The sequence below is a fragment of the Cetorhinus maximus genome, chromosome 6 (genome assembly GCF_964194155.1).
Source record: "Cetorhinus maximus chromosome 6, sCetMax3.hap1.1, whole genome shotgun sequence".
Lineage (NCBI taxonomy): Eukaryota > Metazoa > Chordata > Chondrichthyes > Lamniformes > Cetorhinidae > Cetorhinus > Cetorhinus maximus.
The window spans coordinates 90,785,961-90,802,180 of NC_135884.1; the positions used below are offsets into that span (position 1 = coordinate 90,785,961).

Here is a 16,220-nt window from a genome sequence, read left to right on the forward strand (position 1 = left end):
TGAACACAATGAAGATGCTGAGAGGGAGAGCTGTGTGGCGCACAACGTGTTTGAAGCTTAGTAAGAATAAGTGGACAATTCAGAGGAGCAGTGATCACAGCCACTTCTGTTTAAATATACCCACTGTAAGAGACATGACGACTTTGAGGAAATGTAGTTCTCTCTAAAGTTGGCTTTGGATTATACATATTTGTCAGCAAAGGGTATGCTGGGTAGAAAGTGACCAGCATCATTCCGAATTTCCTGGCTGCATAACCGATCTTTTCCTGAGCACGAGAACACATAACCAGAAGGGAGGTGGGTGGGTCGGCTTGTATGTAGAGCAGAATTTGTTGAACATCTGGTTACCCTAGGAACACCTGGATACTTACTACATCTGGACAGCTACACCTTGGCAAACACTCTTGTCCAACAGCCAATCCATCCCCACACCCCTAAAATACTGACAGCACCACCAACCTAGAGGTAAAGCGCTCCCTCCCACACAGGCAAGCACAACCATCCTAACTAACAAGATCACAAATGGGCAGGGCCCTTTCCTTTTCCCAATCCACCCAAACCCAAGACAAAAAAAAACCTGCTTAAACCTTCAAATTCATATTGCTCCAAGCACGAGTCCAACCATGGCAGGAAATCTTTTAATGCAGCAGCATACATTGTGTACAATAAAATAGTTAATGCACATAATATAGGAAAAAGGGCAGGTCATCAATCCTGCTCCTCCTCTGAATCAGATCGCAGCTGATCTATCCCTCAATTCCATTTACTCACCTTTGATCCACTACCTTTGACAAATAGTAGAGCAGGAGAGATCTGCTATGATTTTCTGTTGCAGACCATCTTAGACAAAGAAATGTAGACTATCCAAGTGGCAACAAAATAGAGACACCCATAAACCCCACATTTCAGGCTCAAATTCATCCGAGTCCTACTGCTATGCTGAAAGGGTCACATTGTGTAGAGCACTGGAATTATACAGGTGTGCAGAATGACACTGGAGAGATGCTGTTGCTAGGGGAACAGGCTGTATAGTAGTCTGTAACTGAAAAATACTGACGTACAATAAAAAAGCCACACATACAATCAAAAGAAACAACCTGAGTAGCAGATATTACAACCCCTGAGACATGAGAAACGAGACAAATGCCTCCACTCAACATCAAAAAACACATCAAACCAGAGGCAGAACAAATTAATTGGCAAAGAGGTTCCTAACCCATTGCAAAAAATATAATTAAAAATAAATCGTACCTATAAGTCCACAGAGCTACAATGCAGGTTTGGGTCGCAGTTGGGTTCATTCCTCACTTCGCTGACGGTTGGCAGATCTGATCCATGGACGAAGTCACCAAAACAAATGGGGGGGGCGGAGAAAGCCTCTCATACCCGGGAGGATGGAAGAGGGAAATCAAAGCCTGACATCCCCTGACCATCCTCCCTGGGCCAAAACACAGGGAGAATTGGTAACTTAAACAGGACGTGCGTGTTGAAACGAAACCATTTCGTTGTCCTTCTGGTGAATATGCCTTGGCTCTCAGGTCAGGTGCTCCAGATTAAATCTGTCTGTTGACAATTGATTTTTTTGGGGCTAACGCAGCTGGTTTCTCTGCCGCCTTGTTGTCATTTTTTGGCACCTGGAGGCCACTGCAGGGTTTTAAACACAAACAGCACCTTTTCTCTGGTCTCCTACATGGGGAGGCACTCTGCAGTATAGGTAACGGGTAGACAGGGGCTGTCTCACATTTCCAGCGCGAACTGACCCAATTCACACCCCCTAAACTCAACCCTTGGAGATATCCCCCTAAAATGAAGGGGCCGGGGAGTAGCCCCCCTGCGCTGCGCCCCTTGGGCTGACACCGGGAGAAGGTGCAGCAATCGTGGCCACATTCCGCCAATTAGATGTCTTCTACCCAGCACTGCCTCCCTCTTCAGGGAGGAGGGTCATACTCACCGTGCGCCTCTCGCTGCTGCTGCTGCTTCTCCCGACCCCGCTGGCCCCGCGGGCTCGGGCTGGAAGCGAATCTCCAGCCGTCGCACTCAACCCCGGGCCAGCGACACCCTTCCCGTGACTGACAGCGACATTGCACCAATCAGGCCCGGCCTCCCGCCGTAGAGCGAATGGTGGGTTACTCAGCGAGTGGGCGGGGCGATGATAAAAACGGGAAAAGTTTCACGAATTCGAAATTAAAACAAGACAATAAGGAAAAGAATGCAAGGGCAAATACAAGGGCAAAACATGGGCACAAGGCAAATACAAGGGTAAAATCTGAACACAGGGCAAATACCAGGGTAAACCATAGGTACCAGGCAAATAGAAGGGTAAACCAGACACAGGGCAAATACAAGGGTAAAACACAAACACAGGCAAATACAAGGGTATAACATGTAGACAGGGCAAATACAAGGGTAAAACACAGAAACAGGACAAATACAAGAGTATAATATGAACACAGGGCAAATACAAGGGCAAAACACAGGCACAGGGCAAATGGGGGGAGATGGTTGCTTAGTGGTGGTGTCGCTAGACTAGTAATGCAGAGACCCAGACTAATGCTCTGGGTACATGTGTTCGGATCCCGGCATGGTGGCTGGTGGAATTTAGATCTGATTAATAAAATCTGGAATTAAAAGCTGGTCTCGGTGATAGTGACCATGAAACCATTGCGATTGATTGTCTGGTTCACTAATGTCCTTTAGGGAGGGAAATCTGCTGTTCTTACCTGGTCTGGCCTACATGTGACTTCAGACCCACAGCAATGTGGTTGACTCTTAATTACTCTCTGAAGTGGCCTAGTAAGCCACTCAAATCAAGGGCATTTGAGGATGGGCAACAAACACTGGCCTTGCCAGCGATGCCCACATCACATGAAAAAAAATTACAAGGGTGTAACATGTAACATGGACAAAGGGCAAATACAAGGGTGAGTCACAAGTGCAGGGCAAATACAAGGCCAAAACAAATAGAGGTCAAATACAAGGGTAAAATATGGGCACGGGAAATTCAACAGTAAAAATGTTAATATAGGACAAATACAAAGCAGGGATTCTACGTGAATTAGACCTGCTTTGAAGATTTTTTTCTGTCCCCCCAATAGTTGCAACAGATGCATTATAGAAACATAGAAAATAGGAGGAGTAGGCCATTTGAATTTGCTCCGCCATTCATTATGATCATGGCTGATCATCCAACTCAATAGCCTGCTCCCGCTTTCTCCATATATCCTTTGATCCCTTTCGCCCAAGAGCTATATCAAACTCTTTCTTGAAAACATAAAGTGCTTTGGCCTCAACTACTTTCTGTGGTAGCGAATTCCACAGGCTCACCACTCTCTGGGTGAAGAAATTTTTCCTCATCTCAGTCCTAAATGGTCTACCCCGTATCCTCAAACTGTGACCCCTGGTTCTGGACTTCCCCACCATCGGGAACATCCTTCCTGCATCTACTGTGTCTAGTCTTGTTAGAATTTTATGGGTTTCTATGAGATCCCCCCTCATTCTTCTGAACTCCAGAGAATATAATCCTAACCGACTCAATCTTTCCTCATATGTCAGTCCCGCCATCCCAGGAATCAGTCTGGTAAACCTTCGCTGCACTCCCTCCATAGCAAGAACATCCTTCCTCAGATAAGGAGACCAAAACTGCACACAATATTCCAGGTGTGGTCTCACCAAGGCCCTGTATAATTGCAGCAAGAGAATTATCTCCTGTAGACTCAACTATTTTAAATATTCTTAGCTTAGAGTCATCTGGCTAGGTGGGATGAGGAGGGGGAACATAGGCAGTGACTGCCAAATAGCTTCTCTTTGTCCTACCCCATAGTGGTTATTGAGAGATAGTTCAGCATTCCCTTCTGGGAATGGGCCTGCCATGTTGGCAACTCCCCATCTTTTGGGAAAGGACTATCCACTCCCTGGTTGGAATCAAAATTGGGGAATTACTTCTGTCTTTGTTCTTCTTTTTCATCAATCTGACACTTCTCTTTCTCAGAACGTGTGAAGCAGCATGTGTTGTCAGAATGGATGAGCTGCAGTATAACACCATTTTTGTGAGCAGTATCTGCACAATTTCACAAATCCAGACCATGGGAAAGAGCAGCTCTTTTTAAAAACGGGCAACGTCTTTTGTACGAGGTCTTCAGGGAAAGCATTCTTGATTTTACAAGCACAGCAGTGATATTGTAAGTGCCATTGATTGAATGTGGCATCATGGACAAGATAAAAACATACACAGCTGCTGACTGGCCCCAAATAATGAAAAGGTTTGGCAAACACTTTTCATGCAGATAGTGGTCTTTTAGTCAGTCATCTCAAATGCTATATACTGTTCCTTTCAATAGTGTTACGAGTGTAAAGTGTTAGAAGATGGTTATGTTTTAAACTGTTTCTTTTAATTCAATGTAAAATGGAGCATCTGACCTCCTACTAGTGCCTGATGATAAGCCAATGTGAACAGGTTGCCATGGGTACCAGGGCCCAGGTTAAGTCTTACTGAAAACCAAATGCCAGCTTTACAGCTGGACATAAAAAAGGAGCAGCTAGCTTTGCGTTGTGCAAACTTAAGAGATTCTGGACAGAGAGAGAGAGTCCTGGAGAAAGAGAGAGACAGGGAAACAACAGCTGGTGCAAACAGTAGGGGAAATGACTGTTCTCAGTTAGCCACCAGGCAGGATGCAGGTGGGAGCTCATTCTCTGGTCAAAGACAGGACCTGCAGAGATTTAAGGACACTGGAAGTTTCACCTTGGCATGGCCGGGAGTAGTAGTCTGGACGTTGTGACTCAGCGAAATGGGGAGAAGCAAGTCTGTTGGAAACGGAGTAATTTTGAACTGGTTCCTGTAAAGGCTACAATTATGCAGAGAGTGTGGTGTAACGTATAAAACGCAGTGTGGGATTTTCAGTAGCATTGGGAAGTTAACGGGGATATCTTTTCTGTAGCTTAGTGTATTAGTTGCCTACTAAGTAATGTTTAGTCAATATTCATTTTAGTTGGTTACAGTAAAAGTCTTAAAACATGGAATCTTGTCATGTGATCCTTTGAGCCAGTCACTAGGAATTCAAATCTGGATCATTACAATAGTAATAAATTAAGTTTCTAGAAATATTTTTTAAAAATCAAGCGCTTTGTATAATCAGTTTAATTGTAAATATGTTACAATACAGGAGTATACTTAGTTAAGTACAGCAACAGCTCACTAAAAGGCTCTTTCACAAATTCAGCTTCAATCACTAATTGCAGTAAGAACTGGATAATATCTAATAATCCCACATGACTAATTCCATGCACACTGAGCCTATTTCTCAGGCTTCTTTCATAGATTTTTGATAATATGTTTTGGATTAGTTGTATGAGTATGTGTGTTACAGTAAATCTGAAATTGTGCATATGTGAATGAAGACGTGCGAAGAATTTTGCCCATGCTACATTTGAGACTGTGCAAGTTCCTTCCTTACTGTGGACCAGATAGGCTGTTTACTGAATTGCTTTGTGGGCAAAGCATTGGTTCAAGGGCCACTTGGATTTGCCATTATCCACCCAAGACTTTGAAATTCCATCAGTAATGGTTCCACCCATGATGTGCCATTCTGGATGGCTGTGGGGATGGCAATGACAGTTGCACAATACAACTTAAATTGATTTGTTGAATTTCCCCTTCAAGTGGTGTATGGTAGAGAGTTCTCTTGTTGAAAGAGATTAAAGCAGACATCTGAGTGTTACTCTTTGGGATGGTAGGGGTATTGGGGTGGGGAAGGGGGATTTGGGCAGGATCCTCTTTCCTTCCTCCCTGGCTTTCCCCCAGTTAGCATGCAAGGGATAAATCATACATTTTCATTTTGCAGTGAAAATGCCAATTTCAAAGGCCCATCATGATGGCAACCTCATTTCTGAAGAAAGACGAGGCTGATCATAGGACATCTAGAAAGTGAAAGATGTTCAGGTTTGTAATACAATTTTTGTACAACTACAACAGCCATAGTGAGTGAGAGATTGAGTATAATTAATGTACACGCTTAATATAATGTGTGTGTTATCTACATTAATGACTTCATATGAAATATGTATGTCAGTATTCTCGATCTAGACTCAGTGTGGTACAGTACATGTTTAGGTGTGTGGGCATATTACTAAGTACCAAGTATTTTTTCACTGCTACCACCATGGATAGGATTGTTCCTGTATGTTTTATGAGTATATGTGTCTTTCATGTCTATTATGCATAGTGTACAATACTTATATATGTTTGTGTGTGAATGGACTGTGTAAGTGCCATGTCCATGCACGTGAGCTGTATTTATGAGTGGTTGCATTTGTCTAGGTGAGCTGTATGTATGAGTGCTGGCATAGTATATATTTGCTGATCCCTTGATACCTTCACTGTCTGGAACACTGTGCTCCACAGTAATTTCTGTAAACACTTTCCTGGAACTGGTTCCTGCACAGACACAGTTTGGTTTTCCTTGTTAAGATATGTGACCAGTTTACCAATTGACAAGGTTGCAGTTCTTGATTTTTCTAACACACATAGCACTAACCAACACCTAAAATACATTAGCTATTTGTGGGAGCTTGCTGTGCACAAAATAACTGTTGTGTTTCCTACATTACATCAGTGGCTACTTAAGTACTTAATTGTCTGTAAAGCACTTGGAGACATCTGAGGTTGTGAAAGACGTTTTATAATTGCAAGTCTTTTAATTTTGGATGCAGCGGCACTGTGAGCCTAACTCTGTTAGTGAATGCATCTTAACGTGACATCTCAAGCTCAGTTTTTAACAGCTACTATTAACAGCGCAAAACACAAATCCAAAGCAGTATTACTTTTCCGATTCCTTTTCTTCTTCACTTGGAATCTCTACAGACAGGATTTGTTCCTTATGCTCGTGGTGAGAGGGACTCATTCTGATCAGGACAGAGTAATCCGCTGATGCTGAAACAACCTCTTCATCATCCTCCACCTCCTTTTCTACTGGAACGGGTGACCGGCGATGGACAGGGGAGGAAGGAGGCACTGGAATTGGCTAGGTACAGGGTTGGGTGAGAAAGAAAGAAAGTCAATAATGTAAGAGTAACATGAATAATAAACAGCACAGATTCCCATTACACAATTGAGAGCTGAGCGTATGAATAGGGATGTTTTTACAATATTTTCAACACAGATTAAAGATGTATGAAGAATTGGTTTAGACTGTCGATTCTATCTTTGATCGCAATGACACTCCTGAGTAAAGTTATAGTTTAGGAAGAGCAAAGAAGCGTTGCTGAGACAACGTTGAAACAGAGAGATGCCATTAGAAACAGGAAGACTGTATATTTTATACATTTTGTATCAAAGACAGAAACAAAGCTCTTGCTATTTGTTACTTTGGGAGAACAAGAGACTGTGTCTAAATCTAACTGAAGGCTGAATTTTACAAGCCCCCGGCGGGCAAGTTTTCCGTGGGTGGGAGGGAGGCATGTAAAATAGGGTGGGTGCCCAGCCATCCCACCGCCATCCTGCCCACCCCCAAGCCGGGGGATATGGGGGATGGGTGGGCTGCTGATTTTGGTGCACTCCAAATGACTTGCACCTTTAGGGCGGAATTGTCCCAGATTTGCATTCAGTGTGGTATTGGGCGGGAAAAAGAACGTTTTACCCACCGGCCGCAATGGCAGCTTTTCACGCCGTATCATCCCAATCCCACCCTTTTAAATCATGCATTCTCGGGAAACATGCCACTTTGATTCGCCTGCCACTTGTCACTTTGCCACTTTCATCACGCTGGGCGCCATATTAAAGGTGCAGCCACACGCACACCCCTCAGTGCTTCTAGCCCAGGACTGCTGCAAAGAAGACATGACCCGAAAGGCAAGAACTCCGTCGCTAATGCCATAGTTGACCTCCAGCAGTGTCAACATGAGAGGAGTGCGGGGTGCTCGATCTCACTCCAGCTTCCCCTTTTCCTCAAGGAGTCAGCCAAGGGCTCTTGGGCACTCATAGGAAGGAGAATCAGCAGTCGCACACCCTGGGGCCATCCACCCAGGTGACTCCAGGAGTGTCTTGCCCATCCAAATCCCCTCATCCTGTGACCTTAGCAGCTCCCTCCACAGGTCAAGGAGGGTGCTACTGCCACAGAGTAGGACCCCAAAAGCAGGCCGGGGCCCTCCAGGTCTTGGCCCTCCAGAGAACGTCCATCAAGGTCATCACAGGCTGCCTCCACCTCCACTATGGAAGTTGGGGGAGAACCAAGACTAGGAAGGGCCAGGAAGGTTAAGAAGATGTAGTTGCACAGCCTGGGCATAGGTGTTACTCACTTGTACATAATGTTCACTATTGTAAATAAACTCCCAAGAATGTCTTCCTGCCTATGGCTCCTTGTTCTGATGAGCAGTGTTTGTGTCACTCAGATGTGAAACCTTACTGCACAAGATAAAGGCAGATGTCTCAGTCCATGGCCTCTTCCCTGTGCTTTGTGCAGCCTTAAGATCAAAGTGATGGTCCGGCCTCACACTCCCTGGAAACATTACCGATGCCTGTACCTCAACGGTGCTTGTCGTTGCTGCCAGAATGTCATGGACAAGCGTCACAGAGTTCTGTCATTCTCTCTGTGTGCTCTCAGCACCTTTGAGGTGGGGCTGGCCCCCATCTCTTCAACATCTGTGACCGGTGACGCTGTGCTCCTGAAGGGCTCAGGTGCCGAAGGCTGACAATGGATCAGGTGCATTTAAAGTTTCATGGCTGCATCTCCATGGTATGACCCTGATCACAGAGCACAAGCGAGCTGCCCTCAGCCAGACAGGAGTCAGACATTCATAGAGGCTAAGTGAAGATCTATGGAGGGTCCTCACTGCATGTCATCATAATCCACCTGGAATCGAGCGAATATTAGGGCCTCCACTGCACCTCCTGTACACTGCCATCAGCCAGATTGGAGTGAAATGTTCACAGGTGCAATGTGAGGATCTATAGTGTCTCCTCACTGCACGTTGTATTCATCCTCCATGAATCTAGCAGCTATGAGGGCCTCTCAAGCACGCCTGCCTCATCTGGCCAGTACGATGGCCTCTTCGCTGACATCCTCACCTTCAAGAACCTCCTCATCCTCATCCCCATCGATGTCCTCCTCATCGGAGGAGACATTCAGCTGCTCCTCACCCCATTGCAGCACCAGTTTGTAAGGGGCACAGCAGGTGACGATGATGCATGACACCCTCTATGGACTATATTGCAGGGCTCCGCCACACTGGTCCAGGTGCTGGAACCTCATTTTCAGCATCCCAATGGTTTGTTCCACCAAGGTGCGAGATGCAGCATGAGTCATGTTGCTGCAGTCTGAGGCTGCATCGCATGGGTGTCATCAGCCACGTCCTCTGTGGGTAGCCCTTGTCCTTGAGCAGCTGTCCCTGCAGCCTCTGTGGACCCTGGAAGACGCCAGGATCTGAGACTGACTGAGAATGTAGGAGACATGGACATTCCCTGGGAATCATGCGCTGACCTGCAGGATGCGTTTGTGGTGGTTGCGCACCAGCTGAACATTCAGCAAGTGGAAGCCCTTGTGGTTGACATAGTTGGCTGCTTGTTGCCAGGAGATCTGAGTGCACATGAGTGCAGTCGATGGCACCCTGCACCTGTGGAAAACCTGGGATCTGGGCAAGTCCCAGTGCTCTTGCATCCTGGCTTTCCTGGTCCCAGGCTAAATGCACAAAATTGTGTGCCTGCGCAAAGATGGCATCTGTGACCTCATGGATGCATTTGTGGTTGGAGGCTTGTGATATCCCACAGAGGTCACCTGTGGAGGCCTGAAAGAGGCCACATACAATTTGAGCGCCGTGGTCACTTTCAGGGCCACAGGAAGTGGATGCCCTCTATGCTCCCATTGTGCCAAATTCTGCAGCAGGTGGCAGATGTGACTGACCAGTTCCCTAGACATGCAGTCTTCGGTGACACTGGTTCTCGGTCATCTGCAGGAATGAATGGTGGCATCTATAGACCCTGGGTCTAGCTAGGCATCAACCAGTGCCGGCTCGATGTGGCTCTTCAGCGGTGTGTGTGGGAGCCCCAGCCACCCCTTTTTCCTGAGGGTGCTGCTCCTCCCTCTGCCCAGCCAGGCGCCTCTGATGCTTTCTTATCCTTCATCTCTGCTCTATGTAAGCCAGGAGGCATACAGCTAGGTCACCGGGCTCCATGCTCCTGATGTACTCCTTCTGCAGGATGAAAGATAGAGATGTGTGGGTTAGCTTGGGTGTCCTAAGAACCTCTCTTGGTTAAGTCTGAAGGCCCCTTAATGCATTCCAGAGAGTGCTGGCCACCACTTGGATGGCCAGAGTTCAGTGCGCAGCATGGCTGCCTGAGACCCCACCTAATTCTGACCCACCCAACTCGACTGATTGGCAGCAGCTTTACGCATTGGACTGCATGCTGTGCTCTCAGTTCAGGTGCAGGCATTCTCCTAACCCACACTGCAAGGCTGCACTGTGAGCTTGAACCATGGGGGAGACTGGTCCAAACTGGGATGATGACATTGCAAGGGGCTGTGAGCACCTCCACCAGTGACTACTCCACGGCCAGCTTTAGCAAGGAGCTTGTACAATGTGCCCAGTCATCCAATTGTTCTGCAATCCACTAAAACACTCATTAGTTTACAGTCTGTGCCCGAGGGATGAGGAGCTCTGGAGCACTTGGTGGCACTTTCATGCCTCTGCAGTGGACAAATAAGCTAGAGGCCCCACTCCAAGCATATCAATGTGGCTGCATCTGAACTGCCTCAACTGTAGAGAAATGGTCACTTTATATAAGGTTTCCCTAATGCGTGGCTGCTTCCCTACCCCACACCGCGTGTGCTTGTGCACTACCATCAACCGTAGAGCAGCCCTTGCCCCCCAGAAGTCATTTCAACTGTAGTGCAACCCTTGCCCCCCAACTCGACTCAGCTGCAGTGTAGTCCTTGACCCCCCAACTCGCCTCAACCAAAGGGCAGCCCTTGCCTTGGCACTGCACTGTCAGCCACCCTGGAAAAAGCGACTTGTCTGTGCCCTCACCTGAATGCGTGGTGTCTCAATCTTGAGGAACAACAGGCAACCCTCACAAGTGCTGCGCCACGTTACTGTGCACTCACCTCTGAGTTCCCCTCGAAGTGCATCTCACCAGCTGCACGCCTTATATATGCTTTTGTGAAACACGTCAGTGTGATTGCTCGGATGATTCAGTGTGGGAGGATGATTCCAGCAAGCTGGACTTATAACGATATGCAGATGTTCCCAATGAAGTTCCCGACGTCCAATGGTGGGAAACGTGACCTGCCATCGATGGGCAGAGCAGACAATTGCAAACTGGTTTCATGACGTTGTGAAACTGATTTTTGGCCTCCTCACCATATTTTCCGCTCATGCCGCCAAACACCCCCGCCGCCAAACACCCCCACCGCCAAACACCCTCACCGCCAACGCGCACAGAAAATTCCACCCCTAGACATCATTTAGAATGCAACTGCATGACTATTTGAAAAGGAAGAGCATTTTTTCTTCATCCAAAGATCCCACCACTCTGTTTCCATGGTTGGGGAGGGCATTGTAGTTACATAACAGCTTATAGGAACAGTGTAGTAAATAGGAGAGGATATCATCTAAAAGTACAAAGAAAAAATTTAAACAGCTGAACAGATTTTGAGACAGGGTCACTTTTGTATGTCGAGAAAGGAGGCAGTGCTAGACCTGGTTCTTGAGAATGAAGTGGGCCAGATGGATCAGGTGTCAGTAGGGGATCCTTTCGGAGACACTGATCATTATATCATAAGGTTTAGGATGGCTATAGAAAAGGACAAGGAACAATCCAGAGTAAGAATAATTAACTGGGGAAAAGCTAACTTCAATGGAGTAAGAATGGATCTGGGCCAGATAAACTGGAATCAAAGGTTGGCAGGCAAAACAGAAGTTGAAGAATGGACTAACTTTAGAGAAGAGATAGTTTGGGCACAGTCAAGGTATATTCCCATGAAGGGGAAAGGTTGGGCATCAAATTCAGAGCTCATTGGATAATGAATGAGATAGGGTTTAAGATAAAGAAATAAAAGTGTTCAGGTAGATAATACAACCAAGAACCAGGCTGAATATAGAAGGTTCAGATGGGAAGTGAAAAAGCAAATAGGAGAAGCAAAGAGAGAGTATGAAAAGAGACTGGCAGCTAACATAAAATGAAACTCAAAAGTCTTCTATAAGCATATAACTTGTAAAAGGGGGATTGGGGCCTATAAGGGACAAAAATAGAGATTTTAACATGGAGGCACAGGGCATAGCCGAGGTGTTAAATGAATACTTTGCATCTGTCTTTACCAAGCAAGAAGATGCTGCCCAGGCCATGTTGAAAGTGGAAATAATTCAGACACTTGAAGGTTTTAAAATTGATAAGAAGGAGGTATTGGACAGGCTGTCTATTTTTAAAGTTGATTAGACACCAGGACTGGATGAGATGCATCCTAGGATACTGAGGGAAGGGAGAGTGGAAATTATGGAGGCACTGGCCATAATTTTCTAGTCTTCCTTAGTCTTAGGGGGTGCCAAAGAACTGGAGAACTGCTAATGTTACACTCTTGTTCAAGAAAGGGTATAAAGATAAGCCCAGCAACTACAGGCCAGCTTAACCTCAGTGGTGGTGAAGCTTCTAGAAATGATAACTTGGGACAAAATTAATAGTCACTTGGGTGAATCTGGGTTAATTAAGGAAAACTAGCATGGATTTGTTAAAGGAAAATTGTGATTAACTAACTTGCTGCAGTTTTTTGAGGAGGGAACAGAGAGGGTTGATGAAGGTAAAAGCAAAATACTGCGGATGCTGGAAATCTGAAACAAAAACAGAAAGTGCTGGAAAAACTCAGCAGGTCTGACAGCATCTGCGGAGAGAAAGACAGAGTTAATGTTTCAAGTCCGTATGACTCTTCTTCAGAGCTCTGGAGCTGAATTTTCTGCCCGTTGGGCGGGCCTTGCGGGCACAGGCACGGACCCAATTGCTGTCTGTGATCAGTTTCGCGCCACCATTTTACACGGGTGGGTCAATTAATGCCCACCCAGTATGAAACACAGCTCCCAAGGACAGCGTGAGTGGACGGGCAGCGGTGGGATTGCTATGACCTCTGGGTCCAATGGCGACCCAGCGGCCTGTTTAAAAGAGCTCCTTGCAAAGGTTGTCAAACATGGCCAGCAGAAGGACTCTCCAGAGCGCTGCTGGTGAGCAGGCCAGGCAGGAGGGTAGGGCAGGGATGCACTGTGCCCCTCGTTTTTCAGACGATTGCCTTGCTGCTCTCCTCGAGGAGGTGGCAACACGGCGGGAGGTCCTCATTCCCAAGGACGGGTGCAGGAGGACCCCCACATGACCAAACGTGCCTGAGAGGAGGTGGCGGAGATAGTGAGCTCCCCCGATGTGGTGCGATGCATCTGGATCCAATGCCGCAAGCATTTCAACGATTTCTTGCGCTTGGGAAGGGTGGGTACCATGTTGGCATTGGTCACTTAACCCAGCAGGTAGGCTTTCCCCCTGGCCGCCCACCCCCCACCCCCAACTCTGAGTGCAGTTAATGCACTGAATCGTTGATGGCATGTGTCATTTGCTGGGTGGACCAGCAGATATTGCCCATGCCGAGATCACCGTGAGAGGGTGGTGATGAGATGGGTTCTGCACCCACAGCATGTGGTACAGTGACACCCACATTACTGTTTTGGGGGCAACCCAGAGGATCTACACCTAGGCGCAATGCTGCAACTGCAAAACATGTCAAAGTCAGGGTGATGACATGCTGGGAGGGGAGCTTCCAGGTGGCGGGGCACTGATCCATCTGGTTCCCTTTGCGTTCCACGTGCTTGCGCCTCCTTGCTTTGCAGGGTTAGACCGTGTGGTGCCAAATGTGATGTAGGCTGCATTTGGCCAAGGGGGGAGGATAGGCCTGGCTTCTTTGTGTGCGGCAGCTGTGAGGTGAGGAGGCACTGGAGCCCTGCAATGTTCCAGTCTGGTTGGGGTGGGACGGCAGTGAAGAGATTCCAGGTACAAGTTGCACTAATCACTGCTCTTTCCTCCTTTTCACGAGAAGAATGCTCATAATGCTGCCGAGCGATTGAGGACTAGCGGAGGGCTGGCCCAGCTGGCCATCATTAGCAGGTTCGAGCAGGAGGCCCCTGGAGAGGCACCATGCACCCAAGTCCACCGGTGTCGGTGAGGCTGGGGTGCCACAGGCAGGTATGTTTGCCCAGCACTGTGGTCACCATTAGTGTTCTAGCAGCCATGACACTGCTGAATGTTCAGTGATTGAAATTTGCAACATGGCTTGACCATTGCTTATGGAAGGATCAGCGCATAAAGATCCGGGGGACAGGGATGCACGTTGACATTGTCTCCGCGTTAACTGATCAAATGTCCTCGTTCTTCCTTTCAGCATCAGCGGAGCAGGGCCGGGAAGTCTCTGACCCACCAGCGTCACACCATCTCTGTCAGGCAGGCACCAACGCAGATACTAGAGCCTCAGTGGGAATTAGATCATCGGCTAGTGTCCCAGGGCACAGCGGTAAGGGTACTTCACAGTCGCTGGAGGAGCTGGCGGAGACAAAGAGTGCCCATGGTGCCAGCAGTCGGAGGACTTCAGGAGACCAGGCATACGCTCAGTCGGTGGTTCAGGATGTGCCTCTGGAGTCGTCTGTGAGGCAGCAAATGCTGGAAGTCCAGCAGGGTGTGCGGGAGGATCCGGCAGAGATACATGAGGCTATGCTTGGCTTGGTCTTTGTGGTGGAGGAGTCCACGAGGACCATCGCCAAAGCAATGAGCCTCATGGCATAGAAGTTGAGGGCAGCTGTGACCTTCAGGGCTGCTGGCATGGAGTGTCCACCCACACAGTCAGGGCCTATCATCTGACAGAGTTGACTGTCTCCCTTGAGAGACGAAGCCTCCTTCAGCACTGCACCTCAGACATATTGAGGTAGCTGCTTCGCCGCCAGTATACCCTGGCAGGAGGATAGTGGAATCTTTTGCAGCCCCTTCCACCTTGGACTTCCTGTTGGCTCTGCACCCCTTGTGCCTGCGCCTGTCCTCCCAAAGGTGGATCACCTGGAGGCTGAATGTGCACTTCTGGCCTCCTCCGCCTTCTGGCCTTCCCTTCCTCCTCAGAGGAGGTGCCTCCAGTGGAGAGCACAGCTCCCATTCCCAGGCTAAGGGAAGGCTTCCTGAAACCTGCAGGCCCAAAAAAGGATCTTCACTGTAGAGTGCTGACCTGAAGGTTGTGAGTCCTGTCCAAGCAGCTGATATGAGTTTTGAAGTATTTCTGCTCACACAGGCAAGTATCAGTAACTTTCCAAATTAAATATCTGACCGAGCTCATTCGCAGCCTCACTGATCCCTCTTATCGCACCCGTGGATGGGGTTTATACAAATGTGTCCTACACAGCTGCCCATTGTGCCCGAGTGACAACCTAAAGATCGCACAAGCCCCGAAAACTCGCCATCAATTGGTGCCTCAAGGGCCTTAAGTGGCCCGTTAATTAGTGGTAGGCGTGCATTGGAGATCATCGCATGCCTGCCCACCGAAATATCACGAGGCCGCGGTGTGACATTGGGACGCTCGCCCGATATTGCCGTGCGTCGTTTTATGTGTCGGCGTGTGGGGCCTGCCCCTGCACTCCAACAGGAAAATTCTGTCCCTGAAGAAGAGTCATACGGACTCGAAATGTTAACTCTGTCTTTCTCTCCACAGATGCTGTCAGACCACCTGAGTTTTTCCAGCATTTTCTGTTTTTGTGTTGAAGGTAATGTGGTTGTTGTGATGTACGCAGGTTTTCAAAAGGCATCTGATAAAGTGCCACAAAACAGATTTGTGAGCAAGGTTGTAACTCATGAGGCTGTAACTTCTGAGCTCCCCAGCGTCGGTTTGGGGGGGGAGGGGGGGTACCCCAAAGATACGCTAGGGAATCCCCTTCAGAGGTTCACAAGTAAGGTTTGCACAGCAATTGCCCAGAAGTGTGAACTTTCCTTGTACAATTGCCCTGCACTGGGAACCACTGAAAACGTGATTTAAATTGCAAACTTTGGATGGTTTCAACTGTGTTACACCAAGAGTTACCCAGAAAAAGTTAGGATTAAAATCACTTCTAATTTCTGGGTAACTATTTTACTGACACAGATTGACCCCCCCAGTGGGACTCCCTGCACGCCCCTGACCCCCTAGAAAACGCCCTCCCCTAATTACCCACCCCATTAGGTCCCCCAACCCTCA

At 47.7% G+C, this 16,220-nt stretch overlaps 2 protein-coding genes across 5 annotated transcripts in view; both read right to left on the reverse strand.

Moving 5' to 3' along the window:
- The window catches only part of kifc3 (kinesin family member C3), a 52,559-nt gene extending 50,509 nt beyond the window's left edge, over positions 1–2,050 (reverse strand). For 3 of the 4 annotated variants that reach the window (XM_078544036.1, XM_078544032.1, XM_078544035.1), the window contains exon 1: positions 1,952–2,050. The gene's annotated coding sequence lies outside the window, so the exon portion shown is untranslated. Of the gene's footprint in view, positions 1–1,251; positions 1,885–1,951 lie in introns of those variants that run through there. The other variant, XM_078544034.1, reaches the window with a different exon arrangement.
- Positions 2,051–5,106: 3,056 nt separating this feature from the next.
- The window catches only part of LOC144681901 (uncharacterized), a 304,508-nt gene continuing 293,394 nt past the window's right edge, over positions 5,107–16,220 (reverse strand). Inside the window, exon 47 of the mRNA XM_078544030.1 lies at positions 5,107–7,016. Within this exon, the coding sequence (XP_078400156.1) occupies positions 6,813–7,016 (204 nt within the window). The 3' untranslated portion in view covers positions 5,107–6,812. The remainder of the gene's footprint in view (positions 7,017–16,220) is intronic.